At 41.1% G+C, this 17,132-nt stretch overlaps 1 protein-coding gene across 2 annotated transcripts; it reads left to right on the forward strand.

Moving 5' to 3' along the window:
* The first annotated feature begins 5,566 nt into the window (after positions 1–5,566).
* Positions 5,567–16,163, forward strand: LOC139546978 (zinc finger protein 135-like). 2 transcript variants are annotated; one of them, XM_071355986.1, is made up of 4 exons: positions 5,567–6,063; positions 6,487–6,584; positions 6,719–6,896; positions 14,564–16,163. In XM_071355986.1, the coding sequence occupies exons 1-4, from the start codon at positions 5,784–5,786 to the stop codon at positions 15,370–15,372; spliced, it is 1,365 nt and encodes a 454-aa protein (XP_071212087.1). In that variant the 5' UTR covers positions 5,567–5,783; the 3' UTR covers positions 15,373–16,163. The 2 variants fall into 2 exon arrangements, with proteins under 2 accessions (XP_071212087.1, XP_071212095.1); XM_071355994.1 differs by lacking the exon at positions 14,564–16,163 and adding an exon at positions 11,204–11,547.
* The last annotated feature ends 969 nt before the right edge of the window (positions 16,164–17,132 follow it).

Consider the following 17,132-nt stretch of genomic DNA (forward strand, 5'->3'; position numbering starts at 1 on the left):
ACAGATCCTGGTTTGATACCCAGCTCTGGCGCAGCGTCTAAGGCACTGCATTGTGCTGCATTAATACAGATCCTGGTTTGATACCCAGCTCTGGCGCAGCGTCTAAGGCACTGCATTGTGCTGCATTAATACAGATCCTGGTTTGATACCCAGCTCTGGCGCAGCGTCTAAGGCACTGCATTGTGCTGCATTAATACAGATCCTGGTTTGATACCCAGCTCTGGCGCAGCGTCTAAGGCACTGCATTGTGCTGCATTAATACAGATCCTGGTTTGATACCCAGCTCTGGCGCAGCGTCTAAGGCACTGCATTGTGCTGCATTAATACAGATCCTGGTTTGATACCCAGCTCTGGCGCAGCGTCTAAGGCACTGCATTGTGCTGCATTAATACAGATCCTGGTTTGATACCCAGCTCTGGCGCAGCGTCTAAGGCACTGCATTGTGCTGCATTAATACAGATCCTGGTTTGATACCCAGCTCTGGCGCAGCGTCTAAGGCACTGCATTGTGCTGCATTAATACAGATCCTGGTTTGATACCCAGCTCTGGCGCAGCGTCTAAGGCACTGCATTGTGCTGCATTAATACAGATCCTGGTTTGATACCCAGCTCTGGCGCAGCGTCTAAGGCACTGCATTGTGCTGCATTAATACAGATCCTGGTTTGATACCCAGCTCTGGCGCAGCGTCTAAGGCACTGCATTGTGCTGCATTAATACAGATCCTGGTTTGATACCCAGCTCTGGCGCAGCGTCTAAGGCACTGCATTGTGCTGCATTAATACAGATCCTGGTTTGATACCCAGCTCTGGCGCAGCGTCTAAGGCACTGCATTGTGCTGCATTAATACAGATCCTGGTTTGATACCCAGCTCTGGCGCAGCGTCTAAGGCACTGCATTGTGCTGCATTAATACAGATCCTGGTTTGATACCCAGCTCTGGCGCAGCGTCTAAGGCACTGCATTGTGCTGCATTAATACAGATCCTGGTTTGATACCCAGCTCTGGCGCAGCGTCTAAGGCACTGCATTGTGCTGCATTAATACAGATCCTGGTTTGATACCCAGCTCTGGCGCAGCGTCTAAGGCACTGCATTGTGCTGCATTAATACAGATCCTGGTTTGATACCCAGCTCTGGCGCAGCGTCTAAGGCACTGCATTGTGCTGCATTAATACAGATCCTGGTTTGATACCCAGCTCTGGCGCAGCGTCTAAGGCACTGCATTGTGCTGCATTAATACAGATCCTGGTTTGATACCCAGCTCTGGCGCAGCGTCTAAGGCACTGCATTGTGCTGCATTAATACAGATCCTGGTTTGATACCCAGCTCTGGCGCAGCGTCTAAGGCACTGCATTGTGCTGCATTAATACAGATCCTGGTTTGATACCCAGCTCTGGCGCAGCGTCTAAGGCACTGCATTGTGCTGCATTAATACAGATCCTGGTTTGATACCCAGCTCTGGCGCAGCGTCTAAGGCACTGCATTGTGCTGCATTAATACAGATCCTGGTTTGATACCCAGCTCTGGCGCAGCGTCTAAGGCACTGCATTGTGCTGCATTAATACAGATCCTGGTTTGATACCCAGCTCTGGCGCAGCGTCTAAGGCACTGCATTGTGCTGCATTAATACAGATCCTGGTTTGATACCCAGCTCTGGCGCAGCGTCTAAGGCACTGCATTGTGCTGCATTAATACAGATCCTGGTTTGATACCCAGCTCTGGCGCAGCGTCTAAGGCACTGCATTGTGCTGCATTAATACAGATCCTGGTTTGATACCCAGCTCTGGCGCAGCGTCTAAGGCACTGCATTGTGCTGCATTAATACAGATCCTGGTTTGATACCCAGCTCTGGCGCAGCGTCTAAGGCACTGCATTGTGCTGCATTAATACAGATCCTGGTTTGATACCCAGCTCTGGCGCAGCGTCTAAGGCACTGCATTGTGCTGCATTAATACAGATCCTGGTTTGATACCCAGCTCTGGCGCAGCGTCTAAGGCACTGCATTGTGCTGCATTAATACAGATCCTGGTTTGATACCCAGCTCTGGCGCAGCGTCTAAGGCACTGCATTGTGCTGCATTAATACAGATCCTGGTTTGATACCCAGCTCTGGCGCAGCGTCTAAGGCACTGCATTGTGCTGCATTAATACAGATCCTGGTTTGATACCCAGCTCTGGCGCAGCGTCTAAGGCACTGCATTGTGCTGCATTAATACAGATCCTGGTTTGATACCCAGCTCTGGCGCAGCGTCTAAGGCACTGCATTGTGCTGCATTAATACAGATTCTGGTTTGATACCCAGCTCTGGCGCAGCGTCTAAGGCACTGCATTGTGCTGCATTAATACAGATCCTGGTTTGATACCCAGCTCTGGCGCAGCGTCTAAGGCACTGCATTGTGCATTAATACAGATCCTGGTTTGATACCCAGCTCTGGCGCAGCGTCTAAGGCACTGCATTGTGCATTAATACAGATCCTGGTTTGATACCCAGCTCTGTCGCAGCGTCTAAGGCACTGCATTGTGCATTAATACAGATTCTGGTTTGATACCCAGCTCTGGCGCAGCGTCTAAGGCACTGCATTGTGCATTAATACAGATTCTGGTTTGATACCCAGCTCTGGCGCAGCGTCTAAGGCACTGCATTGTGCTGCATTAATACAGATCCTGGTTTGATACCCAGCTCTGTCGCAGCGTCTAAGGCACTGCATTGTGCTGCATTAATACAGATCCTGGTTTGATACCCAGCTCTGTCGCAGCGTCTAAGGCACTGCATTGTGCATTAATACAGATTCTGGTTTGATACCCAGCTCTGTCGCAGCGTCTAAGGCACTGCATTGTGCTAGCTGCATTAATACAGATCCTGGTTTGATACCCAGCTCTGGCGCAGCGTCTAAGGCACTGCATTGTGCTGCATTAATACAGATTCTGGTTTGATACCCAGCTCTGGCGCAGCGTCTAAGGCACTGCATTGTGCTAGCTGCATTAATACAGATCCTGGTTTGATACCCAGCTCTGGCGCAGCGTCTAAGGCACTGCATTGTGCATTAATACAGATTCTGGTTTGATACCCAGCTCTGTCGCAGCCGGCCACGACCAGGAGAGCCAATTGTCCCAGCGTCGTAGCGATGAGACAAGACTAACTACCAATTGACGAAAATTGGGGAGAAAAAGGGGGTGAAAAATATAAATATAATAATAATAATTTTTAAAAAGTCTGCCCCAAAATTTCACTTTTTTTTTTACTTTACCCAAAATATCATGACATTAGTGATTAGTCAAATTGTAAAAAATGTGAACATCTAAATCAACATTGTGTTGAACCCTTGAGACAACAGGGAGGTGTTACTGATGTGCTTTGTGTCTGTCTCCAATGTAAAAAAGAAACTTCCACACTAAATTTCTTCTTTACTTATTTTATGTTTAAGGAAGTGTGTAGGTTGCATTCTGTATCATACAGCTATGAAAGTTATATATTTAGAACCACCTGCTCGATTGGAATCCAGTGATGTCTGTGTCTTGAGTGTCATAGAACTGTTTAGTTTTTTGTGTTCTGACTTATAAAACAGAATGAATAATTAATGTTAACATATTACCAGGAAGCTCTACAACATTTGTTTTAAAATCACACTAAGATTGTTTTAAATGATGAAATGTTTGAAAACTGACCTCAGGTTATTGAAGGATCTGATTCGATTAATTTGCGACATATTTTCATGTGAATATTCTCAAATCGGCAAAAAACAATATATGCCTTTTCCCACCAGAAATGTTTCTATCAAACAGACTTATTGCAGATAAAAGGCTTTGCGTGATGACGTAGTGCATTCCCATGTACCGAATGAAAAATACAAGTTAAATGGGTTTCCATCTCATTTTCACACATGACTGCAAAACCCTTTGGATAAAAGTCTCTGCTAAATGGCAGATATATCCACTGATTATACCAAACATTAGGAACACCTTCCTAATATGGAGTTGGACCCTCCCCTTTTTTCCCTCAGAACAGCCTCAATTCGTCAGGGAATGGACTCTACAAGGTGTCGAAAAGCGTTCCACATGGATGCTGGCCCATGTTGACTCTAATTCTTCCCACAATTGTGTCAAGTTGGATGGATGTCCTTTGGTGCAGTGGAGGCTCCTCAGAGGAGGAAGGGGCGACCCATCCTGAGTGATTTTCCGAAAAATAAAAATGGTAAAACATTTAGAAAGTTATCCTTTTTAGATAAAACTCTACTAAATATAATCACGTCACCAAATAATTGATTAAAACATACTATTTTGCGTCCTCCTCTGGGTACATTGACTTCTATACAAACCTAGCAGGCTCGTGGTTCTCAAGCCCTTCCATAGATTTAAACAGTAATTATGACAACTTCCGGAGGACATCCTCCAACCTATCAGAGCCCTTGCAGCAGGAACTGACATGTTGTACAAACCAAACCAAGGATCAGATAATGAATCTAGTACTGAAAACATAAGCTACAGCTAGCTAGCACTGCAGTGCATAACATGTGGTGAGTAGTTGAAAGAGAAAGAGAGTTTTTGTCATTTATTTTCCACTTTCAGTTTCACTTACTTAGCTAGCAAATGCAGCTAGCAAGTTTAGCCTACTCAAACACTTGGCTCAAACAGAGGGATGCTATGCTAAAAAATCATCCTCCCTCATCTTAAACCGCATTGACTGCTACTGTTTGGGTGGTGGACCACTCTTGGTACACATGGGAAACTGTACCGTTGCAGTTCTTGACACAAACCGGTGCACCTGGCACCTAATACCATCCCCCGTTCAAAGACACTTAAATATTTTGTCTTCCCCATTCACCCTCTGAATGATACACATACACAATCCATGTCTCATTTGTCTCAAGGCTTAAAAATCCATATTTAACCTGTCTCCCCCCTTCATCTACACTGATTGAAGTGGATTTAACTAGTGACATCAGTAAGGGATCATAGCTTTAGCCTGGATTCACCTGGTCAGTCTAAGTCATGGAAGGAGCAGGTGTTCTTAATGTTTTGTAGACTCAGTGTAAAGCACCACAGATAATCAAGTGCTATTTGCATGTGATGCATTTGCTCTGTTGTTTACAGTATGATTTGTATCTTATAGAGCGTGACTTTAAGGGAAAAGTACCGTAACATCTAGATTAAAACGAATGTAAAAATGTAAAAGTAAATATGTATTAACACACTACCTATTCATAGAAGTATTTATTGATCATCTACATATTCATATTAAGTTTCTACGTCTGTGTACAAGAACGTATTATTTGTAAGACGTAAGAGAAAATATATCAGCTTATTGTTAATTTATTGTAATGAAACAGCAGGGAGCAGGTCCCTCGACCTCCTAGCCCGAGGTCCGGTGCGCAAAAGCTCAAGCGGCAGAGTCGATTTCCGCGCTTAGAAACCTAATCTTATAAACATTATAATGACGTTCTTTCCAATACAAAAAGTGTAGTAACTATTGTTTCCAAACTGCGTTACTCACTCCAGCCAGCTGATGGCGGATGTGCGTTTTTCCGGTGATGCTTCTTGCGTGACGTATAATTTACTGGACCGGACGCTTCTTCAGGAACAACATAGCTTGCTAGCCAACATAACACTGAAATATTGACGTTTTAGACCATGTTAATGTACATTAGCTAATCTCAGTGTTTTGAACACATTTCTGTTGACGTATCAACTGGTTAACTTGAACCTAATTTGCAAACTTGTTAAAGATTGATACTGAGCCTAGCACTAGGATAGTCGCTAATGCTAACTAGCTAGCTAACATCGCTGACCATGAGTTCACTAAACTACTCCTCCCCTGCTAAAGAAGATGATGTTTGCTGTTTGGAGAAAGAAGCTCTGGCGCTGAACATTGTTGTGGAAGAAGAGGAGGGTATTACAGTGAAAGAAGAGGAAGAACCTTTCAGAATGAAAAAGGAGGAAGAGGAGGCTGTTATAGTGAAAGAAGAGAAAGCACCTTTTAGAGAGGAAGAGGATGCTATCTCAATAAAGGTGAAGAAGGAAGACGTTTTGGGAGTGAAAGAGGAGGAGACAGAATATCAGATTAACACCAGTGAGTACTTTCTTAAAAGCAGGGGCACAAACTATGCAGTTGTTGAACTAATGTGTGGTTTTAAAGGGCATTCTACTTAAGTTCTACACTTGAAAATGTTGTTCAGTATTGTAGGAATTCTTAAAGGTTCAATCTGCCATTGATACATATATTTTGGGGTCTTTTAAATTAGATTTATTGAATTCTCCATGTGGTCTATATTAAAGTGCACCTCATCTAATATAACATACTTTTAAAATTCAATATTGGTGCATAATTTTTATTTCAAATATCAAAAGGATGCAACAGGCACATTTCGTGGAACAACCCTTTAACATTTGCATTTTAGGCTGTTTAGAGATATTAATGCCTCTTGTAAGACCCTTTGTGATTGTAATAGATGGTCATAAGTTTACAATCTGTGTGATGTTCTTGTTCACACAGGAGAGAGACATGACTATTGTGGATCCTCTGGGGAGCCTAAACAACATGCTGATGCTGACGAGGCAGAGAAGAGTCTCTCCAGATCAGAACACCAGATGGTACAGCTTGGTCTGGTCTAGCATACAGCTTGCTCTATCTGGGTCTGGGCTGGGTTTCTGTAAAGACATTTCATGTCAACAGTGACATCATCATCCATAATGATGTGTCTGTGTCCCCTCTTTATGGTTACCAGGACAACGCTAGCCCTTCCTCCCTCCCGGAGTCCCCGTGTCATGCCTCTCCTGGTAGTACCTTACTGCTGGGAATGAAGAGGTTGTCTGTGCTGCTGGTGGACTGCAGGAAAACAACGGGGCTGAGTGGAACTGTGAGAGGAGGAGAAGAGAAGAAAGGATCAGATTTGACACATCAAAGTAAGTGCTGTAGTTTAGTTTGAACAAATACAATAGATTTGCCCACTGGAATCTGTTACCAGGACAACCAGCAGAGTTCTATTAGTTGACAGGAAGATAGACTGGTATCTGTTACCAGGACAACCAGCAGAGTTCTGTTAGTTGACAGGAAGATAGACTGGTATCTGTTACCAGGACAACCAGCAGAGTTCTGTTAGTTGACAGGAAGATAGACTGGTATCTGTTACCAGGGCAACCAGCAGAGTTCTGTTAGTTGACAGGAATATAGTCTGGTGGATATGGATGTTATGAATATCATAACACTGAAAAAGGACTCTGCCAATGAAAGAGAGAAACCAATAGACCATATAAAACCTTGATGAAAGTTAGCTTTAGAGAGAAAGTTTCAAGATGATCTGAAATAAGGTGCACATTTTACAAAAACTTGTCCTAAAAACATTATGGATGTTACATTGCCTGTCCCAGTCAACCTGCCCTATCTTTACCAGACTGTTGAACAAGCAAACAAAACTCCAGACACTTCAACTTGTCCTGTTTTAATTAATTAATTAATACTGGAGGAAAGCTGTGATCAGGCTGCCCACTCAAGAGAAAGCTTCAAACTGTAACCAGTGCCGTCAACCTTGTTCAGGTTATCAATCAACCTACCAGGGTAGTTACAAACAGTACAGAAATGTAATCATCAACATGTTTTGGTCATATCTTTACTAATGCTGCAGACATTTGTTTTAAAGCAGTTTCCAGATCCATCAGATGTAGTGATCACAATATAGTAGCCATGTCTAGGAAAACCACAGTTCCAAAGGCTGGGCCTAATATTGTGTAAAAGAGGTCATACAATACGTTTTGTAGTGATTCCTATGTTGTTGATGTAAATAATATTTGTTGGTCCGTGGTGTGTAATGAGAAACCAGACGCTGCCCTTGACACATTTGAAAATGCTTATCCCAGTTACTAATAAGCATGTACCCATTAAGAATATTACTGTAAACACTGTTAAATCCACGTGGATTGATGAGGAATAGAAAAATGGTATGGTGTATATGCAGTGGTTCCCAAACGTTTTATAGTCTGATACCCCTTCAAACATTCAACCTCCAGCTGTACCCCCTCTAGCACCAGGGTCAGCACACTCTCAAATGTTTTCTTTTTCATCATTGTAAGCCGGTCACACACACACACACACACACACACACACACACACACACACACACACACACACACACACTATACGATACATTTATTAAACATAAGAATGAGTGTGAGTTTTTGTCAAAACCCGGCTCGTGGGAAGTGACAAAGAGCTATTATAGAACCAGCTCACAAATAATTATCAATAAGTTAGCTCTTTATTTAACCATCTTACATATAAAACCTTATTTGTTCATCGAAAATTGTGAATAACTCACCACAGGTTAATGAGAAGGGTGTGCTTGAAAGGATGCACATAACTCTGCAATGTTGGGTTGTATTGAAGAGAGTCTCAGTCTTAAATAGTTTTCCACACAGTCTGTGTCTGTATTTAAAACGTGTCTATGCTTTGCCCCTTGATAACCAGCGCACTTCTGTATGTTGTAAAAGTGTGACATGGTCACTGCCCATATCATTGCATAGTGCGGAAAATACACGAGAGTTCAGAGGCCTTGCTTTAACTAAGTTAACCATTTTCACTGTAGTGTCCAAAACGTCTTTCAAGCAGTCAGGTATTCCCGTGGCAGCAAGAGCCTCTCGGTGGATGCTGCTGTGTACCCAAGTGGCGTCAGGAGCAACTGACTATTACCCCCCCCCCCCCCCCCCCCTCTGTATTACCTCGCAGGGGTGGAGTGCAGGGGGGGTAATAGTCTGTATTACCTCGCAGGGGGGGGGGGTAATAGTCTGTATTACCTCCCAGTGGTGGAGTGCAGGGGGGGTAATAGTCTGTATTACCTCGCAGGGGTGGGGGGGGGGGGGGTTAATAGTCTGTATTACCTCCCAGTGGTGGAGTGCAGGGGGGGTAATAGTCTGTATTACCTCGCAGGGGGGTAATAGTCTGTATTACCTCCCAGTGGTGGAGTGCAGGGGGGGTAATAGTCTGTATTACCTCGCAGGGGGGGTAATAGTCTGTATTACCTCGCAGGGGGGGGGTAATAGTCTGTATTACCTCCCAGTGGTGGAGTGCAGGGGGGGTAATAGTCTGTATTACCTCGCAGGGGGGTAATAGTCTGTATTACCTCCCAGTGGTGGAGTGCAGGGGGGGTAATAGTCTGTATTACCTCGCAGGGGTGGGGGGGGGTGGGTAATAGTCTGTATTACCTCCCAGTGGTGGAGTGCAGGGGGGGTAATAGTCTGTATTACCTCCCAGTGGTGGAGTGCAGGGGGGGTAATAGTCTGTATTACCTCCCAGTGGTGGAGTGCAGGGGGGGTAATAATCTGTATTACCTCCCAGTTTCATCATTAGATGCTACAGTCCTCCTTTATGACTCCATAATGTTTCACCATTAGATGCTACAGGCTTCCTTTAAGACTCCATAATGTTTCATCATTAGATGCTACAGTCCTCCTTTAAGACTCCATAATGTTTCATCATTAGATGCTACAGTCCTCCTCTAAGACTCCATAATGTTTCATCATTAGATTCTACAGGCTACAAATCAACAATGGGTGTCATATGAATCTTTACCAATTGCTCTGTAATTTGAATAGTATTCGGATTTCATTCAAACATTTCTTACATGAATATTGAAGAATATAAACATGAATATTGAAAGAAATATATATATTTAGATGTTTATATATATATTGTTGAACATAATATACTCTAAGGGTATATCAGTTCCAGGATATGATCTCTGCTAGTGTTAAAGTTATGGGCCATTTTATATGGAGAAATTGTGGCGAAATCCTGCATGGAGCCTTCACCGTGCTCTGCCACTTTAAGAGCGCATCAGCAGTCAGGAAGGAGGAAATAAAGATAGCACTCCACAGAGAGCCGGAAGTGCTATCGGTTGGCGCGGAAGTTTGACAGTGTATGCAACTCTGCAATTTTCAGCGTGTTAAGTTGTGAAGTGTTTAAAACTTCTATTCCGCTAGCGGAACCCCTCGACCACATCCGCTGAAATGGCAGAGCACGAAATTAAAAACGATTTTTTGGAAATATTTAACTTTCATACATTCACAAGTGCAATACACCAAATTAAAGCTTAACTTCTTGTTAATCTAGCCATCGTGTCCGATTTCAAAAAGGCTATACAGCAAAAGCACACCATACGATTATGTTAGGTCAGCGCCTAGTCACAGAAAAACATACAGCCATTTTCCAGCCAAAGAGAGGAGTCACAAAAAGCAGAAATAGAGATAAAATGAATCACTAACCTTTGATGATCTTCATCAGATGGCACTCATAGGACTTCATGTTACACAATACATGTATGTTTTGTTCAATAAAGTTCATATTTATATCCAAATATCTCAGTTTACATTGGCGAGTTATGTTCAGTAATGTTGTGCCTCAAACATCCGGCGAATTTGCAGAGAGCCACATCAATTTACAGAAATACTCATCATAAACTTTGATAAAAGATACAAGTGTTATTAATAGAATTAAAGATATACTTCTCCTTAATGCAACCACTGTGTCAGATTTCAAAAAAGCTGTACGGAAGAAGCACACCATGCAATAATCTGAGTACAGCGCTAAACCACAAAAACAAGCCATACAGATACCCGCCATGTTGTGGAGTCAGTAAAAGTCAGAAATAGCGTTATAAATGTTCACTTACCTTTGATAATCTTCATCAGAATGCTCTCCCAGGAATCCCAGTTCCACAATAAATGTTTGTGTTGTTCGACGAAGTTCATCTTTATGTCCAAATACCTCCTTTTTGTTAGCACGTTTAGTTCACCAATCGAAATTCACAAGGCGCGGGCAAGTCCAGACGAAAGTCCAGACGAAAAGTCAAAAAAGTTATATTACAGTTCGTAGAAACATGTCAAACGATGTATAGAATCAATCTTTAGGATGTTTTTATCATAAATCTTCAATAATGTTCCAACCAGACAATTCCTTTGTCTTTAGAAATGAAAAGGAACGCAGCTCGTGCCACGGCCACGAATTAGCTCATGGCATTCTGCCAGACCCCTGACTCAAACAGCTCTTATTCTCTCCCCCTCACAGTAGAAGCCTGAAACAAGGTTCTAAAGACTGTTGTCATCTAGTGGAAGCCTTAGGAAGTGCAATATGACTCCATTTACACTGTATATTCGAAAGGCAATGACTTGAAAAACTACAAACCTCAGATTTCCCATTCTCCCCCTCTCTCTCCCTGTAGTGTTGTACTGAAACAGCTGCAAGAACGTGACTTGTGATGTTGCTGGATGCGGACCTCGCTCTGCTACTTTTCCAGTTAATTTGTTATTTTGTTAAAGTTATGACCTTTGTCTTTCAGCTGGATTTTTTTTATTTATGTCTGAGGGAAAAAAAAACTTTTCAACCTGTAAAACATATACAAGTAAACTCAGCCAAAAAATGAACGTCAGTTTAGTCAGGACCCTGTCTTTCAAAGATAATTCGTAAAAATACAAATAACTTCACCGATATTCATTGTAAAGGGTTTAAACACTGTTTCCCATGTTTGTTCAATGAACCATAAACAATTAACGTAAAACATATACAAATATGATGATGTCATAATGAATTCATGACTCGTGAATGAACAAGCCTTTTCATACTTCATAACATGGCTTTATACAGTGCCTACATTATTATATACACTATATACAGTGCCTACATTATTATATACACTATATACAGTGCCTACATTATTATATACACTATATACAGTGCCTACATTATTATATACACTATATACAGTGCCTACATTATTATATACACTATATACAGTGGCTACATTATTATATACACTATATACAGTGCCTACATTATTATATACACTATATACAGTGACTACATTATTATATACACTATATACAGTGCCTACATTATTATATACCCTATATACAGTGACTACATTATTATATACCCTATATACAGTGACTACATTATTATATACACTATATACAGTGCCTGCATTATTATATACACTATATACAGTGCCTACATTATTATATACACTATATACAGTGCCTACATTATTATATACCCTATATACAGCGCCTACATTATTATATACACTATATACAGTGCCTACATTATTATATACCCTATATACAGTGTCTATATTATTATATACCCTATATACAGTGCCTACATTATTATATACACTATATACAGTGCCTACATTATTATATACACTATATACAGTGCCTACATTATTATATACACTATATACAGTGCCTACATTATTATATACCCTATATATGGTGACTACATTATTATATACCCTATATACAGTGACTACATTATTATATACACTATATACAGTGCCTGCATTATTATATACACTATATACAGTGCCTACATTATTATATACACTATATACAGTGCCTACATTATTATATACACTATATACAGTGTCTACATTATTATATACACTATATACAGTGCCTACATTATTATATACACTATATACAGTGCCTACATTATTATATACACTATATACAGTGCCTACATTATTATATACACTATATACAGTGCCTACATTATTATATACACTATATACAGTGCCTACATTATTATATACACTATATACAGTGCCTACATTATTATATACACTATATACGGTGCCAACATTATTATATACACTATATACAGTGCCTACATTATTATATACAGTGCCTTCGGAAAGTATTCAGAACCCTTGACTTTTTCCGTGTTTTTTTACATTACAGTCTGATTCTAAAATATATATATTTTTATATATATTCCTCATCAATATATACACAATACCCAAAAACAGTATTTTAGACATTTTTGCAAATGTATTAAAAAACAGAAATACCTTATTTACATAAGTATTCAGACCCTTTGATATGAGATGAGACTCGAAATTGAGCTGAGGATCATCATGTTTCCATTGATTATCCTGTGTAGCGACGCTCCCCATCCAACCTGACAGAGCTTGAGGGGATCTGCAGAGAAGAATGGGAGAATCTCACCAAATACAGGTGTGCCATGCTTATAGCATCATACCCAAGAAGACTCCAGGCTGTAATCGCTGCTAAAGGTGCTTCAACAAAGTACAGGGTCTGAATACTTATGTATATGTGATATTTAAATGTGTTATTTTTAATAAATTAGGGGGAAAAATTAAACGTTTTTGCTTTGTCATTGTGGGGTATTGTGTGTCGATTGATGAGGGGGGGAAAAACAATTGAATACATTTTAGAATAAGGCTGTACCTCAGGAAAAAGTCAAGGAGTCTGAATACTTTCCGAAGGCACTGTAAAAATACTGAACAAAAATATAAATGCAACAATTTCAACGATTTACAGTTCAAATAAGAAAATTTGTCAATGTAAATTAATTAATGAGGCACTTGGACTTCACATGACTGGCTAGGGGTGGCAGCCATTGGTGGCCCTGGGAGGGCATAACCCAGAACCGCCAATCAGAATTAGTTTTTCCCCACAAAAGGGCTTTATCACAGAGAGAAATACAACTCGGGTGGCTGGTCTCAGACGATGTGGAGGACCTGGGCTGGCGTTGTTAAACGTGGTCTGCGGTTGTGAGGCCAGTTGGATGTACTGCCAAATTCTCTAAAATGACGTTGGAGGCGGCTTCTGGAAGAGAATTTAACATTCAATTATCTGGTAACAGCTCCAGTGGATATTCCTGCAGTCAGCATGCCAATTGCACGCTCCCTCAAAACTTGAGACATCTGTGGCATTGTGTTGTGTTGCAAAACTGCACATTTTAGAGTGGCATTTTATTGTCCCCAGCACAAGGTGCACCTGTGTAATGATCGTGCTGTTTAATCAGCTTCTTGATATGCCACACCTGTCAGTTGGATGGATTGTTTTGGCAAAGGAGAAATGTTCACTAACAGGGATGTAAACAAATTTGTGCACAGAATTTGAGAGAAATAAGCTTTTGTGTGTATGGAAGAATTATGTTATTTCAGCTCATGAAACATGGGACCAACACTTTACATGTTGCGTTTATATTTTTAGGAACATCTATCCAAAATATGTCACACAAGTTTTTTACTTTACACAAAATATCATGACGTTAATGAGAGTCAAAATGTAAAATATGTGTGAAGGTCTAAATAAATGAAAAAGCCGCTGTGTCGAACCCTTTCCACAACGGGGAGATGTTACTGATGTGCTTTGTGTCTGTCGCCAAGTTTTGGATTTCCACACAAAATTACTTCTTTACTTATTTTATGTTTTAAGGAAGTGTGTAGGTCACATTCTGTATCATACAGCTATGAAAGTTATATATTTAGAACCACCTGCTCGATTGGAATCCAGCGACGTCTGTGTTAGTGTCATAGAACTGTCTAGTTTTTTGTGTTCTGACTTGTAAAACAGGATGAGTAAAATAAGTAATGTAAACATATCAGTAATTACCAGGAAGCTCTACAACATAATTTGTTTAAAATTAGGAAATGTTTGAAAACTGGCATCAGGTTGAGGGATCTGATTTGGATTAAACCTCATAGCAAGGCAGTTTTATGATGTGGAGATTTCATGCTGGTCTGTCTTAAAATAAACACTGTCTTTGGCAGGAGGAAAACCAAACATGGATGAACCAGAGACGTCCAAACCAGCAAGACGACACCTCTGCTCCCAGATTGGAAAGAGTTTTACCAAGTTAGGAAGCCTGAAAAGACATGAGAGGACACACACAGAACCGAAGCCACAAAATTGCGCCCAGTGTGGAAAGAGTTTTAGCCACTTAGGAAATCTGAAAGCTCATGAGCGAACACACACACGGGAGAGGCCTTTCCATTGCTCCCAGTGTGGAAAGAGTTTTAAGCGGTTAGACACCCTCAAAACTCACGAGCAAATACACACAGGGGAGAAGCCATACCATTGCGTCCAGTGTGGAAATAGTTTTAGCCAGTCAGGAAGCCTGAAAGTTCATGAGCGAATACATACAGGGGAGAAGTCATACCTTTGCGCACAGTGTGGAAAGAGTTTTATCCAGTCAGGAAGCCTGAAGGAACACATGAGACTGCACACAGGGGAGAAGCCTTACTACTGCTCACATTGTGGAAAGCGTTTTAACCATTTAGTTAGCATGAAAAGACATGAGAGGATACACACAGGAGCGAGGCCACACCCTTGCTCCCAGTGTGGCAAAAGTTTTAAGCGGTTAGACACCCTCAAAGCTCATGAACGAATACACACAGGGGAGACACCATACCATTGCACCCAGTGTGGAAATAGTTTTTGCCAGTCAGGAAGCCTGAAAGTTCATGAGAGAATACACACAGGGGAGAAGCCATACCAATGCTCCCAGTGTTCAAAGTGTTTTACCCATTTAGGAAGCATGAAGGAACACATGAGACTGCACACAGAGGAGAAGCCTTAAAAATGTTCAGACTGTGGGAAGACATTACTCATCACAGTCACTTAAACGTCATGTGAAAATCCACACAGAAGAGAATAATGACTTCATGTTTCACATCACATTGACTTAAAATTCATCAGAGAACTTACACAGTGCTCCCATTGTCTTATATTGTTGACTGAGAATGTGTTTCCCTGTTTTTACCATATGAAATTGAATTGTACAAAGTATACTCAAACATATATTTGTATGTTTTCATTAGAAAACATGAATTGAATATGGAGTCTGTCAGTTTGAATATAGAGTAGATCAGATTCCATGTGTTTAAATGGTCCTTTTTTAAACTCTGACTATGTGTGTGTTTATCTGGGTGTGTCATTCCTCCAGCACTACAGATAGTCAAGTGATATTTGGTTGTGATGCATTTGTTCCATTGTTTACATTTGCATTGTTGGCCCACTGATCATTTAATGACATGAAAATGTTCACAGACTCTGTAATGGAAAATGTTAATTGTATGTGTCCACATAACTGAATATGTGACTAACCTTGTGAAACTGTCCTATTATAATCTCCTGTTCCTGGGAGTATCATCCTGTGTTGCAAACCAGCTGCACCTGTGTCCTTGTATGAATAAAGTTATTTTATGAAGTCCCAGGAACAGGAAACTGTAAAGATATTTGCACACCACCCAATTCTTCAGAATTCAGAATGTCTACACTGCACTGTGTAACTCTGTTATTCTCTCAAAGCTCAGAAATAAAGAATCTTGGTTTGACTTGGACTCCACCCAACTGGCAACCTAAATCCAATGACAGGTGACATTTTGTGTTGATTTCATGTTGAATTCACTTTAGTTGACGACTCAAAGAAATGTAAATAGAAACTAGATGTTGAACTGACGTCTGTGCCCAGTGGGCTGGTTTGAATAAGCGGCAGGTGTTGGATCAATATCCACCTTAGTTTAGATTCTTCAAAGTAGCCACCCTTTGCCCTGATGACAGCTTTGCACACTCTTGGCATTCTCTCAACCAGCTTCATGAGGTTGTCACCTGGAATGCATTTAAATTAACAGGTGTGCCTTCTTGAAGTTAATTTGTGGAATTTCTTTCCTTAATGCATTTGAACCAAGCAGCTGTGTTGTGGGGGGCGGGGGGGGGGGGGTATACAGAAGATAGCCCTATTTGGTAAAAGACCAAGTCCATATTATGGCCAGAAAAGCTTAAATAAGCAAAGAGTAACAATTGTCCATCATTACTTTAAGACACGAAGGTCAGTCAATCCGGAAAATTTCAAGAACTTTGAAAGTTTCTTCAAGTGCAGTCGCAAAAAACCATCAAGCGCTATGATGGAACTGGCTCTCATGAGGACCTGCACAGGACAGGAAGATCCAGAGTTACCTCTGCTGCAGAGGATAAGTTCATTAGAGTTACCAGCCTCAGAAATTGCAGAGGATAAATTCAGCCTCAGAAATTGTAACCCAAATTAATGCTTCACAGAGTTCAAGTAACAAGTAACAGACACATCTCAAGATCATCTGTTCAGAGGAGACTGCGTGAATCAAATCAAATGTATTTATATAGCCCTTCTTACATCAGCTAATATCTCAAAGTGCTGTACAGAAACTCAGCCTAAAACCCCAAACAGCAAGCAATGCAGGTGTAGAAGCACGGTGGCTAGGAAAAACTCCTTAGAAAGGCCAAAACCTAGGAAGAAACCTAGAAAGGAACCAGGCTATGAGGGGTGGCCAGTCCTCTTCTGGCTGTGCCGCGTGGAGATTA

The sequence above is a fragment of the Salvelinus alpinus genome, chromosome 2 (genome assembly GCF_045679555.1).
Source record: "Salvelinus alpinus chromosome 2, SLU_Salpinus.1, whole genome shotgun sequence".
NCBI lineage: Eukaryota > Metazoa > Chordata > Actinopteri > Salmoniformes > Salmonidae > Salvelinus > Salvelinus alpinus.

Bases quoted from the DNA above. Each gene is read 5' to 3' on its own strand.
- LOC139546978 (XM_071355986.1), top strand. From the start codon at position 5,784: ATGAGTTCACTAAACTACTCCTCCCCTGCTAAAGAAGATGATGTTTGC. The intron at 6,585-6,718 runs GTACAGCTTGGT...TATGGTTACCAG, and splicing joins CCAGATCAGAACACCAGATG to GACAACGCTAGCCCTTCCTC. The intron at 6,897-14,563 runs GTAAGTGCTGTA...TGTCTTTGGCAG, and splicing joins ATCAGATTTGACACATCAAA to GAGGAAAACCAAACATGGAT.